Here is a 23653-nt window from a genome sequence, read left to right as displayed (position 1 = left end):
AAATCCTCAAATACTGTTTTGCAACACACAAAGGAACAGAATAAAGTGGGGTTTTGTACCAGTTCACAAAACCGGCCATTAATGAACCTTAAATGAATTACGAAAATAAACATACAGGAAGAGAGCAGATCTACTACATAGTCTTATTTTATAGGAAAGCAACAGTTTAAAGCATTATGGACTGTTGAATATATTTATACTGCACTCTAGGCAATAGTCAAAGGTTCTCTGCTTATGTGTCATCATTGCAACACAACTGTTCATTTTAGTGAGTTCTCTTAAGACACAAAACCATCACTGTGAAGAAACTATAACCAAGAAATTGTAGTAGAATAAACAAATTTTTGTTTTAGCTAGTATGAAAGAGTGATTTTCCTCTCATGATGACGTCTGTTAAATGTTCAGCTTCCAGTTGCTCAATTTTTAACTATAAAATTGCATTCCTTCTCTACTTGAACATCTCCTAGGCTGACAAAAGTTTCCTCACTGGATGGCTGGAAAATAGAAAGCTGAGACTAAAGAAAGAGAGAATTAATGATGCTAGGATTATTTCAGAGTTTGATCATATTGTATTAAAGAATTAAAAAAATTGGGTATTTTGCTATCATTGTTTTCCACATGCCAGAAGACTTGTTAAGTCTAATCTTTATTCAATATAGGAATTAGCCCTTGTTTATTTGCTACATGGTAGGAAAAATACGAAGTCTACAGACTTTTCTGTTAATTAAAAGTACAGTCACATGTCCTGTCTTTCATTCCACATACTCTTTATTTTCTTGAGTTGAAACTTGCTGATGAAATTGCTACATTTAATTTGAATCTTCAATCAAATTACTCAAAGAAATCAAGAGCTCAAAAAATATCAACTTCAAACAAATATCAACAGTATTTCCACCTGTTTCAGTGTAAAGCTTCCTGCAAGTCATATTTAGCTGGAAAAGAAAACCCCACTAATATGTGTTTTTGTCCAACTGTCAGAAATTGGATTAGAAAAACTTCAGAGAAGGAAGGCTGATTTTTCACTTGATACCTGCTACAGCTCATGATTCCTAATCCAATAAATTAGAACAAAACCAATCAAGTCACTAGAACTGGCCATACTTTTCATTGTCAACTAATTGGCTGCTACAGGACGTTCATTAAATGTTATGCCTGCAGAAGGCTTTCAGAAATAGCAGTTGTTTTAGGAACTGTGCATCCCTCCTTGTAGCACTGGAAACAGACAGAAAAGCATAAAAAAAAAGGAACTGGAACCATGTGAACAGATCTCTCCTGAAACCAACCATGTGGCTGTCCTTCCTTGCAGAAAAAGGGGGAAAAAAAATCCCTGCAATATTTAGATTTAGTCTTCATTTTTTCATAATTTCCTAAAGCTATGCTTACAGCAGAGCTGATATATAATGCTGGGTAAGCCTGCATCGTTTTGGAAAAATGTGATCCTTTTTAAAAGAGAGAAAACAAAATGTGATAGCTTTGTGTGGAGTCAACATTAAACCAGACAAAACCCATCATTCTCAGTGCTTCCTTGGGGAGAGACAAAACAATCTTTTACAAAGCTGAACCAGATACTAGGAAACCGATATGACTGGTTTCTCCCTCTTACAAATTGAATTTTGTTTGTTCTTTTTTTTTTTAAATAACTGACAGAGTAAAAGACAAGTGAATGTTTATTTATTTGTATCATTTTATCCCTTTTAAAACAAGTTCTCCTAAGGCATTGAACAGCACACAAATGAAGGTTCACAGTGATTCCTAAGTACTGAACCACATTCCCCAGAGGGTGACCAAGGACATTCCAGTGTTTTACATCCATCTTCTGCTCTTCAGTCATTATTCACTGTTCTCTCTTTCGTCTGTAATGTACAAGTTACAAGAGAGTCTGACAGACTGAGACAGACTACAGACCAACACTACTTCGTGTAAAAGCCGTCCACATGGCACTCCCAGTGACCTTCACCCGGCTCAGACAGTAGGTTGGTCAAGCCCACATAGTCCTTGACTGCCCCTCAGCACTCAGTAGCGATTAAAGAACTGAGGTTATCAATTTTTTTTCCATTTGAGGCAGAAAAGAGGAATTTTTTCCTCTATTAAGGTGGGAAAAAACCTCACAGAAACCTAAAGAGGCCTTGCACAGAAGCAGTCCTTTAAATGCTGTTGTAACTTCTTGTCACTGGGCAGATTAGAAGGTTTTATAATACATCACATGACACCAGGTACTGCTTCCAAAGGAAGCAGTCTCTTGCTAGTGAAAATATTCTTTTGTTTTGTATTCTAGATTAAATATTAGTGGCTAAACACCATTAAAATTTCATAAGCAGAAGTTCATTATAAGCAAGCACTATGACTGTGAGATTAAAGAATATTTGCATCCTTGTTATGTTAATACCATGAATTTAATATGTAAAACCGTTAACTTACACATTTAGAGATAATACCATGCCAAAAAGAAAAATACATCTCAACCCCAGTGTCTGCATTAAGGAAATAATTTCATATAATTAAATTCATTTCTGTCACCTCATTTCACAAGACAACAAATTGTAAACCAACACTTAAACACCAGACAGTGCTATAAAGAGCATTTTCTGCTACTTTTGCTTCAAAATTGCTACTCAGGTACCACCGGGTCATGTCAGTACCACATTCAGTATTGTACAAAGTAACTGTATAAATCATCTTCCACACTAACTTTTAATTGTAATGTCAAGTTAGCAATTTTTCATTAAAAGCTTGTATGCAAAAACACAATAGCATAAAATTGTTGTTACCATGAAACAGCAGTTCATTTTTATTATTTGTTTACCAGCCTTCTAATCTGCACTGTACAGTGACAGCCATTACATAGATACTATGTATCAGCAGTAATATATCTGATAAATGATGCTCTTCGCATATACACCTTTCTCATCAAGTTGAGTATCTTTCACAAAAATTAAATAAATAATTGCTCTCAAGTCTCCACATAACATCCCTAACCAAATACCTCAGAGGTCATCTCTTTGGAATGAGTTTTCAAGTGACAAAGTCTTCACATATTATCTTCAGTGTTGTTTTGGTACAAGTAGGGGTCACAAAGTCTTTCTGAAAGAACTTTATGGCCTTCAAGGGCTGACCGATACTTCATTTTTTAAATAAAACGGAGTATAGAAACAGCAGCTGTGTTTGTTCTAACCCAATTTAATACCATATTTAATGTCATATGAGATAAGCAATGAACCCCATGAACTGCTTTTCAAGGGTTTAAGATGAAAGTTCTCAGTCAAGCTTAAAAGCAACCTACTCTGCTTACTGCACTTTCGTATACTTTGTTGATTTTTCCTAACTGCTTTCAGTTCACTTTATCCTATCTGATCACTTCAGAAACAGAAACAAATATTAGAAATCCTCATCAAAACAATAAAATAAATCTGTGCCAAGCCATTGGTACTCATACAGAGCTCTTACAGAAGCGGACCTTGGACAGTCTGCTTGATCACGGGAGCCATACAATATGGTACCATATGGTAATTATCAGAAGTAGGAAAAAAAAGCACTAAATGGATATAATGCCACCTTACTGGATCAAAGTTGTTGAGAATATTTTTGAATAGGCAATACTGATGGCCAAAAATTCTGATGGAATAGTCATAGGTGCCCCTACCCCATTTCACAACTGGATTGGCCTCAAGTAGTTCCCAAATCTTCCCATTTTTATCTTTCTCACCATAAACTCTGCAGGGTCGCGTATACAACTGCTGGTGCCTCACTGACAGTCGGAAGACTATCCACACCCCACTTCCAATTAACTACTCACCAAATTCCTACTTTTAATTTTTTATCAATTGTATTGACTAACATCTCCTAAATATAAAAAGCTGTGGAGACCTAAAAGCCCCTCTCCTTATTGTTGATCACTTCAAATGACTTACACATACAACAGCCTGACTCACACTGAATAACAGCATAGTTGCCCTCGATTAACAATCACCATTAACACCAGCAGACCCTCACTATTATGCTGCCCAAACCCTATTCACCTGCAAGATTCTGTAACTACAAAAACATTCTCACAAACAGAATTTTTAATAAAGCCATCTGAAGTCCCCATCCCCTAGATTGATTACCTTTGAAACTTAAGAAATGTTAAAACAGATCAAATAGTTTATCTCACCAAAATCACTCAACCAGAAAATAACTGAGTCCATGAAAGACGAGTCAATTACAGTGATAAGTTCACTTCCACAAACATGCACAGCTTCACTGCCTTGCCTACTGTTATGATCACCAATCTTTGTGTTAACACTCAAAAAAAAAAAAAAAAACCAAAACCAATTGAATCCCAAATTAAGCATTTACAAAGTAAGTTTGATCATCTGAAATCAAATACATACAAATACTCGCACACACTAACTCAAACGTTTTATCAAATTTGAGATACTTCGTTTCTCTGCTAACTAGCTTATTGCAGGGAGGTATTTTCTTTTAACACAGCTCTTCTCTACTGCTTATTCTATTTTCTAGTCAATGGCAATTACAATGCTACTTGCACACTACCTGAAACAAAGGGAATGTTTTTGATTTGCCTTTATATAATGCACAGGGAACAGGCTGAAGGAATTGGGTCTTGGTTTTTCACAGCTAAAAATGATAGTTTTCTCAGAAAAAAAATTTCAAGTGAATATGCCTTACTAAAAATCTTCTTCCTCATCCTATTTTGAAAACTGTTTTCCCTTCCATCTGTCAAAGGGATATTTTATTTAAATATTTTTATTTATATAAATATATATATATATTTATATATTATATATATAAAATATATTTTAATTATATATATTTAAACATATATTTAAAATTTAAATATATGTTTAAAAGAAGCATGAACTCTGAGAATTTTGCTGAAATTCTTGATTTTATGCTGTAAGTAATACACTGTGGGAAATCCCACCTAGATAATTACAAAAAGGCACACAATGCTTTCTTCTCCAATGAACGTAAGGATCTGATTCTTGTGAGTTTATATGGAAGAAGGCACAGAAACCACCCTGTTTGAACTATTAAAAAAAAAAAGGATATTAAATCTTGCTGTGACACATTTTATCATTCAGTACCATTGGTCTGTTGGGGATTTCAACCTTAAGTAACATAAAGGTATTAAAAACAGTATTATATAAGCTGCCCAGAGCTTAGAGAGCTCCATCAGCATGGTGTTCTGAGAATAATAGCAGCATAGCCACTATAATGTTCTGCCATGGCTAAGCATGTCTATGGCTCTTTGGGGGGAAATCAACACATGAGAGTTTACTTTCAGCAGTTGTAACCAGGCCGTCTATCGTCCCTAAATGTCCAAATCCATCATCACTACAATAAATAGCTGTGCTTAGTCCATTCTTGTAACAGAATTCAGGCTAACCTACTGGGAGGCATGAGCAAACATACTGTGACATGCAAAGAAAAATCACATTGGCAGCACTGACTCAAATACCAGTGGCTTTGTCAGCAGGAGTTGATTTGAATTTCAGCATTCCTGCAGCATCATTAATTAATCCACAGAACTGGAATTTCATAGAAATTGTAAGGACTAGCCAACTAATTCCATGCTTACAACACTTTAACTCAGTTTAGAGATTTCTGGGTGGAAACAGAAGTAGAGTGCAGTGATGGCCAGCTTTAAAAAGACAAATGTTTTCAACAGTTCATAAAAAAAAAAAAGGTTTTATCTCTTACCTATCAGACCTTTCTCAAGAGTAAAGGATTTGTTCGTGAACATGCATTCAAATGCCACAATATGGAAAACTTTGTTCACTGTGTTGTGGGTCCCAACAATTCGAATATACCTACAGGAAAACAAGAAAAGGTAAATAGCACAAGTTAAACATGACGAACTTCTGTGCACTTAAATATAATTGATTCAGTTAGACTATAATGTGCAGATCTGTAAGAACTGAGTAACTGTTTAAAAAAAGAAAAAGCAGTAAAAAAGAATATAAAGTTCACAGCAGGTTTGCATCTAGTCAGGATGCTGGCTCCAGTGCAATTTAAAAAGAAAAATAAAGAGATGTGGAACCTGTTGAAAACGCTTCTGGAATAATTTGCCAAGAAAATCAAAATGAGGGATCTTCTGATTCAGAAATGGTCTGTTAGTGCAAATGTGCTCATGGAGGTTAGTAACAGTAACAAAAACAATAATAATAAAGAAGAAGAAGAAGAATCCTTTTACCAACAAATTTTCAGCACTGTGAAAGATTCCATACAGCCACGACAAACTCAACAAATGAGTCAGGCTTTTCTTCAAAAGCCAAAAATTAATTCCATTTTATTATGACTGTTTCTAATTCTAACACTGGATGTACAGGATATCAATCTCTGTTGGTGTATCTTTTATTAATAATGAAAAAAAATCTCAACATTCAAATATTAGTAGAAACAAAGCTACTCTGATGGTATAACTTACACTTCTACACTCCAATTGCAAATCAAATAGAGCTGCTCCCAAACACTGTGACCTATTCACCTGCTGCATTACCCTGCAGGCTTCACCTTCCATAAACAACCACTAACCTCGATTCAGTCTGATTCTGCATTTTCTGAAGAGATCCAACAGTTCTTAGTATAAATTTTGAAAAATCTCAAAAGGACTATTGTAACCCTCTCAATAAATGCTGAGCAAGCAACCAGAAAACCATCTAAGCCAAATACCAATTACCTCACCAGATGGGTTACCCACACTGCAGAAAGCTTTGTATGAATTTAACTCATTTCAATTAACAAGTATGAATCTTAAGCAATATCCTCGATCTGTGGTATGAAACAATCTCTCACTTACATAGTGTAATTATATTTCTAACTTAATGGCCATTCACCAACAGCATCATTTTGGCTTGTGTTCTTCATCAGATCAAGTTGAGAAGATACACAGTTTTCGATACTGAGATTTTTCTTTTTAAACAATAAAACAACCCTCATAGCTATTTACTGTGCTAATGCTCAACCTCCAAATTTCATTTAGAAATTATTTTAATAATCATGACTTGTGACAAAGACTTATATGCTATTGCCTAATTAATATTAACTCACAGATCAATTAATTATCACAGAAGCGAATGTCCTGAAAGTCATTCTATGTAGAAAACAAAGATGCAAAAGTGAAGAAAATATTTTTTATTCATAAAGAAGGTGACCCTGTGTTTTAAGAGTAGAGCAGAACTTAGCCCTTACTCTGTAGCCATGCCAAGGGCCTGCGAAGAGCACTGCAGGACTCTTGGTTGACAGTCAGGCAAACAAGTGTTTCCCCAGACCTGCCCATGTGAACCACATGACTTTCCTTTTATCAACTCACAACCACAGTATGAACCCTAAACACACAGATAATGTCCAAAATTCGACAGCAGTAACTGATCTTGTTCCCTCCAGCCTCAAAAGCACAGAACTCAGATAAACACAGGAATAATCTTGGAATATTTTGAAGGGCACATGGAGGCTGGCTCGCCACACAGACTGTGCTGTCTCTCTCAAGCAAGGAAGGTATTGATTGAGTTGTGCTGCTTGGACAAAATGCACCAGGCAAACCAACAGAGTGTTACTAATGGAGATGTACTTTGACATCCTTCAGTTATGCTTCCTTGCATTAAAGAGTTTAGAGAATAAACAAACTAACAAGATTAATAGGAACACAAGAAACTGCTTCATAATTAGCTTTAAATGCTAGTTTACTTAGATTTTTTGTGTTATAAAACTGTATCATTAGAACAAGCTTCTTGATTGTTTTTTCAGAGCAATTGGAAGTTGTTCAAATTCCTGTCAACAACAAAGCAGGTTCATACAACACAAAGTTATCTATGAATCTTTGTGTGATTGGCGAGTAAAAGAATCACAACCCAATGCCTAGACTAGGTCTGCTGTCGATGGACTTTAGACTCAACTGATAAGACTGGAAGAAAGAAAAAAACCCTGAATCATTCTTTAAAGAGAAAACCCTGATCAATTTGTGGGGTTTAAAAGAACTTCCCTAGTAGGTAAACAGGAATGCAACATGAAAATTTTGCCCCTTTATTTTATTTCCTGGCCCTTTTTGAGAATACTGATACTGATAATATATAAGTGCACTAAGAATTTCATCCACATGTCACAGACTTCTCTAGCCACAGACATGCAAGCTACATGCAGTCCTAAAATTCTCACAACAGGAATATCAGAAAAACGCACTTGGTGGGGTTTTCTTCCCCCACTAAAAAGAAAATTGTTTTAACTAGAGGGAAACAGCATGTTCTATTGGATCTTGATAGAATTTTAAACTATTGAAATTTGAATGGACTACCTGGGTTGATTAATTAGGCACCTACATGGCAACATTTCTCATTCATCCCCCATTCTTCCCAGAACAATTCTTCTCCTTTATATGAAATTATGGTATAGGTACTCTGTTACATTTCTGAACAACTAAATTATGTTTTACTTCTGCTCTTTACATTTGTAAAGCTGACACATTTAGTTCAGATAACAGCTGCTGCAGATCCCACCACTGATTCAGCTGTGGATACCCTGGAGGGCTACAAACACCAAAGCTCAGCTGCCTACATCATCACAACAGTGCTTAGGACATATGTGTCAAAGCATAAAAATATGCATACTCTAGGAGTCATTTTAATCCTTCATTATAATAGCACCAGTAAGATACAGACAAACTCTAAAATATATTAAGCACAGATTCCAATCCCTTGAGAATATTGAGACAGAAGACTAAATAAGGGGAGGCAATGGAAATTAACAGGTACTTTGCACTGATATCCACTCTTAAGTTACTACCAAAGCAACTTAGAACAGCAACCACAAGCTCAGAGAACAAAATCAAATATGTACAAAATGTGCTCTTATGAAATTGGCTTTTCATTTTCCTTCGTGGAGCATTTGGAATGAGACGCCAGTGTTAGAATTACTGCATTCTTTGTACTTTATACCTCCTCTAACTGCTTAGAACCACTAACATTCACATTCCAATCACCACCACAAAGAAGCATGAGGCACAGCCCAACACACAAGGGCATTAGAAGACATTGTGCTTGTCTTTCAGTGGAAGGAAACAGTGTTATTCAACACCATCTAAACTCCATTTATTGACAACTCCCTAAAACGAATAATCCTTCAGACTCACACAGCTGAATTAACAGACCCGTGGCAGGAAGATAGAAAAAGCAAGGAAGAAAAATCTACTGCCAGCATTAAATCATGTGGGAAAACAGTGGACATAAATAAATACATGAAATAAAGAATTAAGCCAGAACAAACATGAAAAGCATATCTGTCTTTGGACAGAAGACAAGTTTTCCTGCACTTAAAAAGGAAAGTCTAATAAAGTCTATTTTATACCAAAAGAAATCCCTGCTGCAAATATTGAAAACAACAGTGACAAATCAAATAAAACACACAAGACAAAATCGTTGAACTCCAGTAGGAAAAGTACATCTAACACCTACAAAGCCTGTAACAAACATTTTCACCTTTGGAAATACAACCAACAGTGAAGCAGTTTGAAAACACAACACATTTCACTTTGTAATAAATGTGTATGCAGGTATTTTATGCTGGGGCATTCAAGTGACTAAAAATATTGGTATACAACACTTACATAGGACATGTAATTGTGCACCACATGTACGCAGTATGTCAACCAAACAACCAATGTTTCTCAAAAGATTTAACCAAAATAACACTGATACGCTTTGGAACATAAGTAACACTTGCACAGTGCGATAATACGTTTCGTATTCCATACATAATAATCTGTAAGAATAGTAAGTTTACAAATGCTTTGTTCTTTATCAAAGGTTTCCAATTTTTATTTTTTTAAAACAATGACCGGTTTGAGACAAATTGGAGGAAAATATCTTCTGATAGAAGGGAGGTTTCAGCTGCCCCTCCCCCACCAGGTTCGGGCAGAAATTCCTCAGAGGAAAGCGAAAAAGAAAAAACTATTTGTTTAGCAAACACAGTGCACGCAAGCATGGGGAAAGAATAACGCTAAATAATAAAACCTCTCGCTGTGGAGAGAACCTGGTAAATTTTCAGAGTCGTTTCAGTGGGTGTGGTCTCTCTCTCTCAAGCTGGCTGTCCGGCGTGGGCCCCTCCGGGCCAGCCGGTGTAGGGTGTCCCGCTGTGTTCTGGTATTGCTGAACAGTCCAGAAGAGAAGAAGAAGAAACCCAAGTCGCAGGGAAGCAAAGGAGTTTAACTCTCAGTCTCTCTCTTCCGAGAAAAGGAACCAAGAGCTGGGAAAAGCAGGAAGGTGCTTGCCTCCGCTCTGCAGCAGCAATCTCTGTGTCCTCGGAGCACAAGCTGCTTTGAAAAGTTTGCCTGGCTTTTTTTTTTTTCTCTTTCTCTTGCACCCAGTTTTAAAGGCGCAGAAAGGCACAGGAATCATGTCTGGGCATAGAGCGGCGATAGGGGATATACGTCATAAAGTCACCCCAAGACAAACAGAAAAAAACCAATTTCAGATAAACATGCTTGAATCTCCATCTTCACACTGTAGGCATACCTAGTTCCACTAAAGTTCTCAAATCTGAATTTAGCTCACCTGGTTTTATTTCAGGTCAGTTCTCAATCCCAAACAGATCAATTTCCTAGAACCCATCTGGATATGAGCAGAAATCTGCAATTTACACCTGATCTCGTAATGGACTTACACTATAAGAATACAAAATAAGATACAAGAAGATATTAAGATTTGGATATCATAAAATCCATATTTAAACCATATCCCTGATTTGACTTCGGAGCCAAGCACAACTTAAATATCAGCCTCACTTACCTTTATGCCATCTCTACTGAATACATAAAATGGCACTCTAATAAATTAAATCGTATGGAAAAAAATAGTTTTTAAATAGAGAAGAAAGCATTGTTCTTCAGAAAGTCTGGTTCTAGAACAAACTGGACAGGGAGATAGAGAGAACAGACATGAGCTGGCTCTGCACACCTTCCAGGCTGGTGTCACATGAAGCCAGACTCTTTCCAAAGTGATCATCTTCAACAGGACTCGTTTTCTTTGACTCACACTACATCCTCATGAGGTTTTATGACCTTGGATCAATTTAGCTTCATTATATAGATACATTGTAGCCTCTACATTTTACATATTGAATAAAACATAAGAAAATACAGCAAAGTGCTGTTCAGTGAAATCTGAGAATATTTTCCATTTTCCTCAGTATCTCATGCTCCACCAGTCTGTAAATTTAGCATGCAATACTTATTTCTTGCTCCAATGACACCTCAGTAAGTGCTGCCTAGATCTAGACTAGAATCAGACTATATACAATATGACAAAGAAATACCTGAAAAATATTAGAAAAAAACGAGGAAAGACCGAGAAGGAAAATAGATTGATTTCAATCTGCATCAAGGTAGCTCAACAAAGAAATAACTGTAGTTTTGACCTGTGCTTAAAAAACCAAGGAATTTAGAAATTCATCCTATAAAACCGTAATGAAGATACATACAAAAATTTGTATTTAGCTCTGGCATCAAACAAATATGACAGACAGTGGTAAAGAAGAGTGGGGTTTTTTTTTAAAATGGCTGAAAATTATTTTTCAAAAGGAGACAATTTTTGAAAAAATCCTTTTTATGTAAGTTTTGTTTGGATGAATCATTACACAGAATCAGAAACACAGTAACTCCTGGTATTTGAGCTCATGGGCATAAGAGAATAACAGAAGACCTCCAGGGCTCTCAAAAGGGGGTCATAAATGCACATGAAGAATTAAACGTTGTAAAAAGGTAAAAAGTCCCCTAAAAAACTGACCAACAAACAAACAAACTAAACCCACAACAACTAAATAAACCACCACCCCTTTCCAAACAGTGTAACATTTTACTTACAATGTAAAAATACATCCAAGGATATATGCAAGAAACCTTACCATTCATTATGTTAAAATTATACTGGAAAACTACTAAACAGTACTCAAATGAAATCAGCTAAGTATTGGTAACATAAAAATGACTGATAATATATATTTCATCAGTATTTTTATGATTTGAAAATTTCTACCTACAGATAAACTCCTTGCAGTTGCAGGTGGTTAGAAAATTGATGCAAAGTATTGCTGGCTCAATTTCAAATTTGCTCCTCAGTTTTGGAATGCTGAAATGTGGGACAATTAATTAAGCTATGTCTCATCTACATTAAACATTTATGATACAGCATGTAGTGTTAATATTCAAGTGTGGTGTGGATCTGGGACAAGAATAGCTTTGTTAACTGAACAAGCTTTGGTTCCTTAACTAAAGATATGATCATACAGTTATTAAACCCCTGTACTACTCATTGATTTACAGATTTACAAACACCATGCCAACAGTAACTGTGTCACAAGAAACATCAACTTCAATTGTTCAACAGTAGGAGCAATGTTTGTAGGAACAAAACCACTAAAAATAAAAAATGACAAGTAATGTCCCACTCAAAGTAGTGGAATGTCAGTTCTGACTGCTTTGGTGTTCCTTTCTAACAGAAGTAAAGTGTGCAACACCTGTTCTGCTCCTGATAACACACAGCTTAGCCAAACTTTTAAGCCATGATCATTCTTTAGATGGAATTAGAAATTTTTAATACAGACTGAAATTCACATGAAATATATATCAGACACTAAGAAATAGAAGAGAAGCCTCACTGGAAACTGTAAGACACATTTTTCATGTTTGTGAAACAAATGTTTGATGTGAGACAGAACAGTGAAAGTATCAACCAATTATATTCTATTTATAGAATATATTTATTCAATTATATTCTAATTATATATTCAATTATATTCTAATTATATTATTCTAAATTCATGAAGTTCTCTCTTTTATGAGAAAAACATCTGACATTATATCCATTAGCAGTAGCACCTGGTACTCATATATACCATTGCTACCTCAGTTAATCAGTGTCTCTAAACTTCCTTGCTTATACTTTCCAGCATATTCAAGACCCAACCCTTAGCTACTGCAGGCCTGAACTGAGCTATAAAATAAAGGGCAAAAGAAATATTATTTATGGGACTATTCATCAAACACAGACAGTGCAGCAAATTCAATCTCGTAAGCTTCACAGGTCTAGTTTTTTTAAAATCAAATTGTGTTTTACTGGAAATAATAGATGACATGGTGAAAGAAGACCGTAAGTTTGGATAACAAGTAGGTGGTCTATATTAACCTGTACAAACACTCCTACACAGCTCAGCAGCAATGACATGGCAAAAGAGAAGGGCAGAGACTTCCAGTATATATAGACAAATAATAAAATACCGAGAAACTCAAGTTCATGTGAGAAGAGTTGCATTATGGTTAAAGACAGAGCATTTAAGACAGACAACTATTGTAAAATAATGATTTCTTGTTTTCACTCCTTCTCTTTTTTCCACCTATTTTTTGTACTTTAATTGTAGAGTAGAACCACATGTATCACACAACATTTGCTACATTTCTCTTGCTGACTTAATAAGCACTAAGAACTGTTTAATTCAGAACAGCTCAAAATTTTCTTAACACTGAGTGAAACTGCACATAGGTTACTTCTAGGAGATACTTACCCAGTGGGAGATTGCAACCACTGATGCACTGACTGCCTCAAAATGGACCCCACACTCAAATGGAAGGAAGAACACTACATATGGACTAATTAGCATGGGAAGTGAGAAATGTAACTAACAAATAGGGGTTTGGGTATTAATGAATGCAAAAATTACATAATCTCTAACCAATGAATGCTGATGCATTTGTTTGTTAAAATGTATAAATAGCGTAAAGTTTTGATGAATGGAGAGCCAGCATTTTGTAAGTTACTGCCCAGATCCCTACTTGGAGCAAAGTAGAATAAAAAATAGAAATATCTCACTTCAGTGTGTGAATTGACACTGCACAGGTAAAGAGCCCCTGTTTGAGACAACAATAATGCATATTTGTATCAGTAACAACAACAGATCTGCTTTGATCTTAGTAATGCCTTTTAAATACTTAATAGCAGATTCTACAGAGCATTGAAAGGACATGAAAAACTCAGTCCTTGCCAGTGCACAAATATTTCTAACAGTTGCAGGATGACTACTTCTGTAGTGAAGTAAGCTTTATGGCCATGGAAAAAAACACCAGAGTAATAACTTCCTTCACTATGAACAAAGAATTGCTTACCTGGGAATGAAATGGAGCTTTATCTGGACGTCTACTTAAAGACTGAATGCATTTATCAATCATCCATTTGGCTATCTATATATTAAAAAGTGCCAAAGAGCAGTTTCATCAACTGTTTCAAAAAGTAACAAACTCACTGAGTATAAGAATTGCAATGAAAATGCTGGAAGTTGCAAATCAATAGGCTTAGAGCCAAGTTACGAGAAAATAAAGGATTCTTGAATAATTTAATGATCTACCTAGGATCCTCTAATGTAACCAACTTATTTCTTCTTCATAAACCTCTGCCTTTTTCAATCCTGATTATATGTAGTATTTCTTTTCTGAGCTTAAAGCTGTTTCTGAAATACTTTCATTACTCAAAAAAGTACTGTATTAGACCCTAAATCAGATAAATCTTGATATCCTCCTCCTCTACTTTTAAGTTTGCTACTCTGTTCAAAACCACTCAAATGTAGCTCAAAAATTCATACATACATACATAAATACATATATATATATATGTAAAGAAACAGTGAAGGAGATTTTTTAAGTGCTCTGATTCATCTAAATTCTTACCACAATATCCTTGACACCACCTTATAAACCTGTCACGCATCTGTTTTCACCTCAGTGGCAGATGGAAGAAGAATTCTGCCTATACAGCACATCTCTAGTACTGACAGAATTTCCAACACTTGGTTTGAAGGGAACTTGTTTACTTTCACTTCTGCTTTTGACTATTTTTGAATTCACTCAGCTAACACTTAGAATGGGATTCCTCAATGAAGAAATAAACCACTATACTTGAACCAAAAAGTCAGAAGACAAAAAAGAGGAGAAGAGAAAAAAAGAAAAGTAAGTAAAAGGTATTTCCCTATACTGCACAGCAGGTAAGATAGTGAGAAAGAAATTAGTGATTTAGGATTTTAGCTCTAACAATTGTACAGTGCATCAGAAGCATGCAGTTACACATTTGTGTTGGAATCAGCCAAGCTGGTCTATTTATGTGCTTGTTTCACCACAGCTACCCTCAAGATATTTGATAGCTCTCCATTGTTATTACCTTGTATGTAGCCTTCCCAAAGTGGCTATGAGCACACACAACTCTCTCCTATTCGAAATCCAATTAGATCATTACAACATTACATTGGAAGAACGGACACTGAAAGGCATTAGGTTGTATTGTATCTTCTTCGAGCAGACTTTTTCCTCTAAATAACACAATTCTTGCCTCAGAAGTGACAGAAGTGCTCTGTGGTAGAGTATCTTTTAAATGAATCTACCACATAGCTATATGAATTTCAGTTTTGCAGACATAAACTTCATTAGCACATCAATTCAATTTTCTTGAATGTCCTGCACTACCTTTTAAACTATCTACTTCACTTTATTAAGCTGATAATTTGAACTCAGTACTGCATTATTTCGATATGTAACTAAAAGGCAAGTTAATGCATTTTATTGTTATATATGAATGCAGTGAAAACATGTTTCAGGAGGCAGCTCTTTGTTATACTTCATTGCTTTATTCCTAGTTGTAACTGATGTCAGTTAGAAGGCTATTATCCGTCTAATAGTACCTTTTCCTCCATAATATTATTACTATTCTCAGCATAATGACATAAATATCTGTTTAGAAATGGAGGCAATCAATATTATTTATTGCTATATTTTCATTAACTAGAAATTTACACGGAATACAAGGCTGTGACTGCTTTTTGTCCTTCATGGACTAGAACCTTTAACTTCAGAACTGAGGTTTCCCCAGCTGAACCTTCCTCACTTTCTGGCCCCTCTGACCTTCCTTACCTCCGCTGAAAGTCAATTTTTCCCACTTAATTTTCATATCTCTTACTCTTCACCTCTCAGTTCACGCTATCTTTCCTTCATCTTGGCAGTGTCAGTGTTTCCCATTTCCCTACTATGTCATGTATCCCAAAACAGATAATATTTTTGATATATTCAAAATGAATCTTGATATACTTAGAATATAGTCTCCAGATTTTAACTGAAATCAATAATTAACCTGTGTACTTTTCATCATAAAATGACATTTAAAACCCCTACTGCCTACATATTTAGCAGGTAATTGTGGTATTGATTGATGTAATATAGATCTTTTGATGTATACCCTAACCATTTATTACATATGTCATCAGAGAGCTTTCTTGATGTCCTACAACCCCTAATGACTCAACTACATCAATCCTAAACTAAGCTCAAACTTCCTGATAATTTTCTTTGTATTACATTATAGCATTAGTCCAGAGAAGGCTGGTCATTCTTTCTACCTAAATATACACAGTTGATTCTCAATACTTCAATTTTCAGATTCTAAACATAAATTCAGGGAAGGGATGCCAGTAGCAACAAAATGCTAGCAAAAGAGTGGTTTATAGAAACTTTTTAGGCTGATTTCAGGGAAAGGAGTCCAGGACCATGGATAGTTGGCAAAAGTGACCAAAGCACAAGGAAACAAAGTTACAGTAATTTTTATGCTACAGTACCATTGGCTTTACACCTTACATTATGGATTAAAACACATACAAGTCTTACAAATAACCCTCAGAATCTCAGTAGCTGAAACCTGCATCCCTACAACTCACTTGCTATTATTATCCATGGTAGCCAGATTATAGTTAAAACATGGATGCTTAACTCATGTTAGGATCATGCTTTCATTTTTCTCTACACATATACCATAGAAATAGGATTTCTGTGTGATCAAACTGCATTTAAAATTCTCTCTTATACTCAGGGATTTTATTATATTTGCTAATTTTCCACAAATAAGTAAGTAAACCAGAAATATAGTGACTGGACATGAACAAATTTCAGCTCTAATAATTTTCTGTAGCTGGAATACTAAAAATTATTTGCCCAATGTCTGATTCCATTCTATATATAAAGATCAAGTCCATACATGAACTACTGTGTGAAAACATTACAACTAGATTCTATTTAAAGATGTATGATTATACATGACAAGCAATTAGAGCAACAAACAAATAACAAAATGCATAATGCTAAGAGAAAATCAAATAATCTATGAGACTTGACATCTACTTCTGTTTCAGGAGAGGTATTTGAAACAAAAAGAAAAAACAAAACAACAACAAAAACCCCCAACGCAATCAACCAAACAACCCCAAAACATGACTAGGGAAAGAACAGAAATAGTAGGAAGAGTGACAAAAAAAGAAGAAAAGGAGAAAATGCAGTGAAAGTTAATAAATAGGCAGCACCACATTATTCTATACCTGTCTCATTTCAACATGTATTTTTAAAATAACCTGCTTTAAAGTATTATTTAACCTCACAGCAGAAAGTAACAAAATCTTTCCCCATACAAATAAGATCTGATTTTACTGGGACACCTCTTAAAATATTTAGTTTCAGACTTCAGAATACTCACCATGTTTTGTGAAGAAAAAAACCAAACCAAAACAATAAGCACGTACAGCATCATTTTGAAAATATCTTGCCAGGCGTGCATTGCCAACATTAAATTGTAAAAATTCAAAGCTCATTTTTATTATCAATAGCTCACTATTACTGCATAATGTCAGTATTCTAAAAAGTAAACCCTGTGTTTATGCTTTTAGTTCTGCACCTACAGATTCAGTTTTCCACCTCTGTTTCAAAGCAATAATATTGCACATACATGAACTAAAAAGGACATCTAGAATGAATAAATAAAATGCAGAAGTGTGCTTTAGTGCACTGCAAATGAAAAGTACTGTAGGTGCACCTTACTATGACTGCTATGTACCATGTCTGCTTTGCACTAGTGAAGTCTATGAACCTGCCTACTCTACACCAAAAAACTGAACCTCAAAATCACTTACATTCTCATAAATACTAAAGCTAAAGGCCTGAGACATGTTTAAATTAGAACTCGAAGTTAAACCTTCATGACTTTTGAAATATTAAACCATCATCAAAAATACATTTTTAGAGGTATTACTTATATTTTATGCTGTAATGTCCCTTTCCAGAAAGGGATATTTCAGACCTGCACTTTAATGAAAGGTCTGGACTAGAGACCAAACTTCATACAAACAGAAAGCTGAAAACATGGTGAACCCTTTGGCCTGAAAAAAGCAGTCTTGTTTTAGCAAAAACCCTACAGTATAAACCACTAATTTTTGAGAGTGAGTTCATACCTGGCTAACATATCCCCTCCCTTTTAAAACAGATAGATTACTTGAAATATTCTCCCACCAATTTTCTTCTATACTTATAAACATTATAGTTAGTGCAATATGATCACAGTTAAGCTCTACACCAGATCAGCATAAGCCAAGACCAATTTTCCTCACTGTCAAGGAATGAATACTCTTTGACTCTTCCTTTTTAAAAATTGTCTGTTCCAGACCTGTTTAACATTATTACTCTCCACAGTATATAGAATTCACCTTATTGATAACTGATATAGGCTTACACCCAGTGTTCTTAGTCTATAATAAATTCAATGTGAAAATTAACATTAAACCTGTCCCATGCCTTATGAGCATGCAATTAGCAAAAAAAAGCCAAAACTATCTCAAAAGTTTTCTGTATCAGTGGAGATTATGATGATATATCCTAAAAAGAAGATACATTCAGGACAGAAGTCACTAGCACCAGCCATCATCAGCACACTCCCCATTCACAGGGCAGAAATGTACCAATCTAACCACGACCTCTGAAGTCCCCACACTAGATATTTTGTTTTAAAGTAGAACATTTGCTCTGTGGTCAACATATCCAAACACAAAGAGAAAGGGTTTCTACAACTGTATCTGAAAACTAACTGGTGGAGACTACCACAGGGGTAACAATTGTTTCAATACAGTAGCACATCAGAAAGTGGCCTCCTAAAAATTTCCACTCCTCCATTACAGAATACATGATCATATTCCCTTTATATATGTATATACACATGAATGTACATATACAAAAACACACAGAAAATGAAGTCAGCACAAAGCCACAGTTAACAAATAGAATGGACATGACCTATTAGCTCAGAAGCTTCAGATTTCAAATTAAGAAGTTGATTTGACACAATACTCCATTAAAAAAATCCAATAAAAATGCTTTAAAAGCTTGAAATAATAGGATTGTGCACCTCATCTGCTCAAGGGCAAACATGAACTAAAGGCTCACGTGATGAAGGTTGAAATGACAACATGCAATTGATGATTAAAGGAACTTTATATACATTCATGATCTCTGATGTTTCTGAAGCTGAAAGAGGCGAAGGTTACTGCCCTATGCCCTCAAACATGGGTCAATCTAGTAAAATTGAGATTATCAGACAGAAAGATAAATCATATTTTGATATTATTGCTTTGATATTAGACTTCTAATGTTTTTTTCCAAGGTATTTGGTTTGCCTGAGGGGTTTTGGTTAGTTTATTTTACTTTTTTAACAGAAATGTCTGGACTCAGAATGGATGAACCTTATAAAACAATGCTTTAGCCTCTTCCAAACAGGAAAGAGGTGTAGAAGGGAGATCCTGACATTTTATTTAACATCAATAATATTGCCAGTTAATATACAGTCAATGAACTTGCAAATTACAATATGGAGCAGGAAATTAGCGTTTGATGTAAGATAATTCCAACTTGCCAAATATATTTGTTTTGATAAGGCCAAAACTCTTACAGAAAAATAATTAATTTCTTTTTAAGGGCATCCACATACAAGGCAACAAGAGATTTAAATGAATATTGAAATCTTAAAATACATGACAAACTTTCTAAACTTAACACTTGATAAGAACTACGTATTGCAATCATTTACTAAGGATTTGAGCTTTTTTTAAATCCACCTCAATTGTAATGAATCATTTTATGAGCATACATAGCCTGTGAGTTCAATAATGCAGAATATAATAGACAACCATTATGAAATTTTGAAGCAAACTGGCTCCTCCAAATGCATACATTACATTGTGCAAAAATTCCTGGTCACAGAAACAGGATTTAAAGGACAAATGACAATGATCTTGTCATTCCCAATCTCACACAAAAGAGAACAAGATAATGATTTAATTCTTTTTAACGATATTGGGTTGGGGTTTTTTTGACAACCTTAAAACATCAATGTAGCCCTTACTCAGTTCAAAGTCTTGAGTCCTTTCTTATTTTTTCCTTTATAATCCTTGCTCCGCTGAATTTAATTGCCTTGGCAATGCCAGAACACTGCCTGATCCTAACAGGTCAGCACTGATTGCTCTAAACCAATTCGTTCCTTCATTACAGAAAAAATGAGGTAAAGAGAAAAGGCAGGTGTGCTCTCGCACAGTCAGCTGGACTTCAGCACTTGCCCTTCTTCTCCCTCATTAACTAGCAACCAATTGATCAGGAACCTGCCCAGAACCCACAAAAACTATTCATCACTTCTGCTAGGGAATGGTTTTAACAGGTCACTCAAGGAAAGAATAGTTGAGGTATCTCTTTAGAGCCTTTAAAGCTCATATGGTTCTTAAACTTCCATCCATGAGAAAGGAAAATTGAATTGTTACACTCCTATATAGTTCTAGTCTAAACCTTGAATTCAAAATAAATCTGTTAGCTATTTGCCTAAGACAAAATTTTGTGGTGTACCTAATTTTAAATGTTCTTTATTGTGAAGAACTTTGATGGAGAGAAAGACCACAGCTGGCAGAAAGAGTGCCCCACTCCCTGCTTCCAGCTCATTTTCATCTGTACTTCCATGATCTTTAGTTGAACAAATTAAAAATACCAGTGAATGTTAATCCTAAAGCTTAACACACAATTTTTACCTCCACCTTTTAAAATATTTGAACACTGCTTGTATTTCCAACCATTTCACATCACTTTTTCTTAACTATCCCTTTACTGTCTAGCTCTATACTTCATTTGCCCATACAATTGCAAAAGACCCCCTTTACCTCGCTTGTTAAAATTGCTATCAAATAACTTCTGGTATTTGATCAAAAAGATCAAATAACTTTTTCAGAAAAATCATCTTTAAGAGTAATGTGTACTGATTAGCTCTTCTTCTAGTCAGTTACTCACGTTTCTGTTCTTTCTCTGATTGTAAACTCTGCAGAATATGCCTTGTCCTTATGCTTTGTTCTTTAACACAGATTTGTAATGTCACATTACTATCAGCTTGAAATATTGCTATCAAATTTATTTCAGGAGAAAAAAAATCAAAGAGATTTAATAAACTATAAGCAGGGAATAAACATATAAGCAGGGAATAGGATGTTTGGAAAAAAACCCCCAACACACCAATAAAACACATCAAGAAGAGAACTAAACAGAGCATAAGAGAAAAAGAAATTAAGAAAGGGAAAGGCAGCAGACAACAGATTCCATGAAGAAATAAAGGAGAGTGGCACCATTTTGATTAGGAAACAGAAAATTCCAATGAAAGATAATGCATTACTTCTACTAAATAGTAGAAAGAACCAGAAAAGAGAAACATCAAACCAGTATGTTACTTTATGGCACATTGAATGGAAAAAGAAATTTAAGAAAGCTGCAGAAATATAGGTGTAATCCTTTTATTTGCAGATCAGTGTAAAAACCATTTCTCTCCTGGTTATGTCTCTTGTCTAACAAATTAAAAGAAAAGGTTAAGGTTATTATTTTGAACAAATCCACAGAAACTAATTGACTGAATCCACAGAACATCATAAAGAAAAAATCAGGTGTTTTACCTGTGTTCTTTGTAACAGAAACATGACATGTGACCAGTCATATTAGAAACTAATTTCAGTTGGGAAAAGTTTTAACCATTATATCATATTCATCCCAGACTACTATAACAATAACTATACAGTAAAATGGAATTTCCAAGAACAAATAAATGAACTAATTCTTTCGCTAAATGTTTTATCTGCTATGATAACATAGAGAATCATGCTGCTGTTTTTCACCTCCTTTTTTATCCTCCCTTCCCTTTTGAAACCTTTGAAGCAACTGTCCTGTGTACCACTCAAAGGCCATTATTTCTGAAAAGATGATACTGCTATGCAGGAACAGTCTCCTGTGAAGCAAATCAATTTACCAATAGAGTACACTATGTAAAAGGCTGTTCACATGACCTAAGTTAGCAGTTAGAGCTCCCTGAGCTCTGGATGGTGATTTGAGTTTCACAGGTCTGGCTGGGTCATCCTTTGTCATTGAATCACACACAATCACACATTTATGAGTAGGCAACTAACTCTGACAGAAATTGGATGATCAGCCTTGCTGTGACTGTTCAGCAACACAGTCATTCATATGTCAGCAGAGAAGCATAAGCATGTTCAGCAACAATTTTAAAGACTGTATGATTGTCTGATAAGTCAGAAATAATCTTCTAATGGTAAAAATACATTCCAGCAGATTTGTTACAATTCTACTAGAAAAGAATGAAACATTTTACATATTACTGCAGAAAAAACTGTATTTAAAAAATCAGCTAAATCAAAGGTTTCTAAATTCTTTGGTCAGTGGCAATTCTCCAAGTTTTCTACAGGTTTTAAACCTTTTGAGAGGCTTTCCATGCCTCCCTTCAGACCTCTCTTCTCTCAACCAGTCAGTCACAAGTCTGTCTTGTAGGTCAGACTATGCTGATTCTTGGTGTTCCCTTCTAGACTCTTCACACACTTTTTGAAGCATAAAATGATAATTCCCTCAAGGGTCCAGAATTAGCAATTCAGACATGACTGAACTGAATGAATGACACTGATTCATGTTACAAGTTATACTCCTGTCTATATATTAAAACGTTATTTTTTGCATCAGCAGGTGATACTGCAGTCCCATATCCAGTTTGTCATTCACTAAAAATTGCAGAACCTTCTGGTGCTGAAGTGCTATTCAGCCATTTGCTCCTTAACCTCATTCTCCAAAACATATTTCCCTACATATGTACAGATTTTTGCCCTTGTTTTTAGGAAAATGCATTCTATTTATTTCAGACTGTCCACTTTGTCAAGATCCCTTTTAACTCTAATTTTGTCCTTTTGCATAACTGCATCTTCTCTCACAGTTTCATGCTCTCACAGTTTCATATCTCCAAATTTAAGAAAAATACATTACAAACACACAGAGTAGTGTGGAACTTATGAAAGACCCCATAAAAATCCCACTTCATATTATCATTCCATTTTCCATTTCTATTGAACTATGATTACAACAGGTGCTAGTCCAATTTTACATTCAATTTACTATGTGTTCCTTTTGCTTGCATACAGAAATAACCACGTTACTGTCAAAAGCTTTACTTATGACAAAATATAACATGTACTGATTTATTTCTTATCCATGCCCTGTTTTTCTGCCTCAGAAGGAAACTAAATTGACTACATTTTTGACAAATCCAGTTTAGCTGACAGTAATTCCTTTATCTTCGAGTGCCTACCAACAATTTGATTCAATTACTTGTTCCAATATCTTTCTGGAAACTGAAATTGTGCTGTATGACACAGTTCCCCAGCTCCCTCTTTTTGCTTCTTTTAAGCATGGGAAAGGAACCAGTTTGGTACCCATTATATATTTTCCATGAATTCA

At 35.1% G+C, this 23653-nt stretch overlaps 1 protein-coding gene across 1 annotated transcript in view; it reads right to left on the bottom strand.

Annotated features, from left to right (window-relative positions):
• The window catches only part of BTBD9 (BTB domain containing 9), a 112416-nt gene that overhangs the window by 35720 nt on the left and 53043 nt on the right, over positions 1-23653 (bottom strand). Inside the window, exon 8 of the mRNA XM_039568216.1 lies at positions 5704-5813. Within this exon, the coding sequence (XP_039424150.1) occupies positions 5704-5813 (110 nt within the window). The remainder of the gene's footprint in view (positions 1-5703; positions 5814-23653) is intronic.

This window comes from Corvus cornix, chromosome 3 (assembly GCF_000738735.6).
Source record: "Corvus cornix cornix isolate S_Up_H32 chromosome 3, ASM73873v5, whole genome shotgun sequence".
NCBI classification, from domain to species: Eukaryota; Metazoa; Chordata; class Aves; order Passeriformes; family Corvidae; genus Corvus; species Corvus cornix.
The sequence above is the reverse complement of the archived record's forward strand: the minus strand, read 5'-3'. Positions and strand labels throughout refer to the sequence as shown.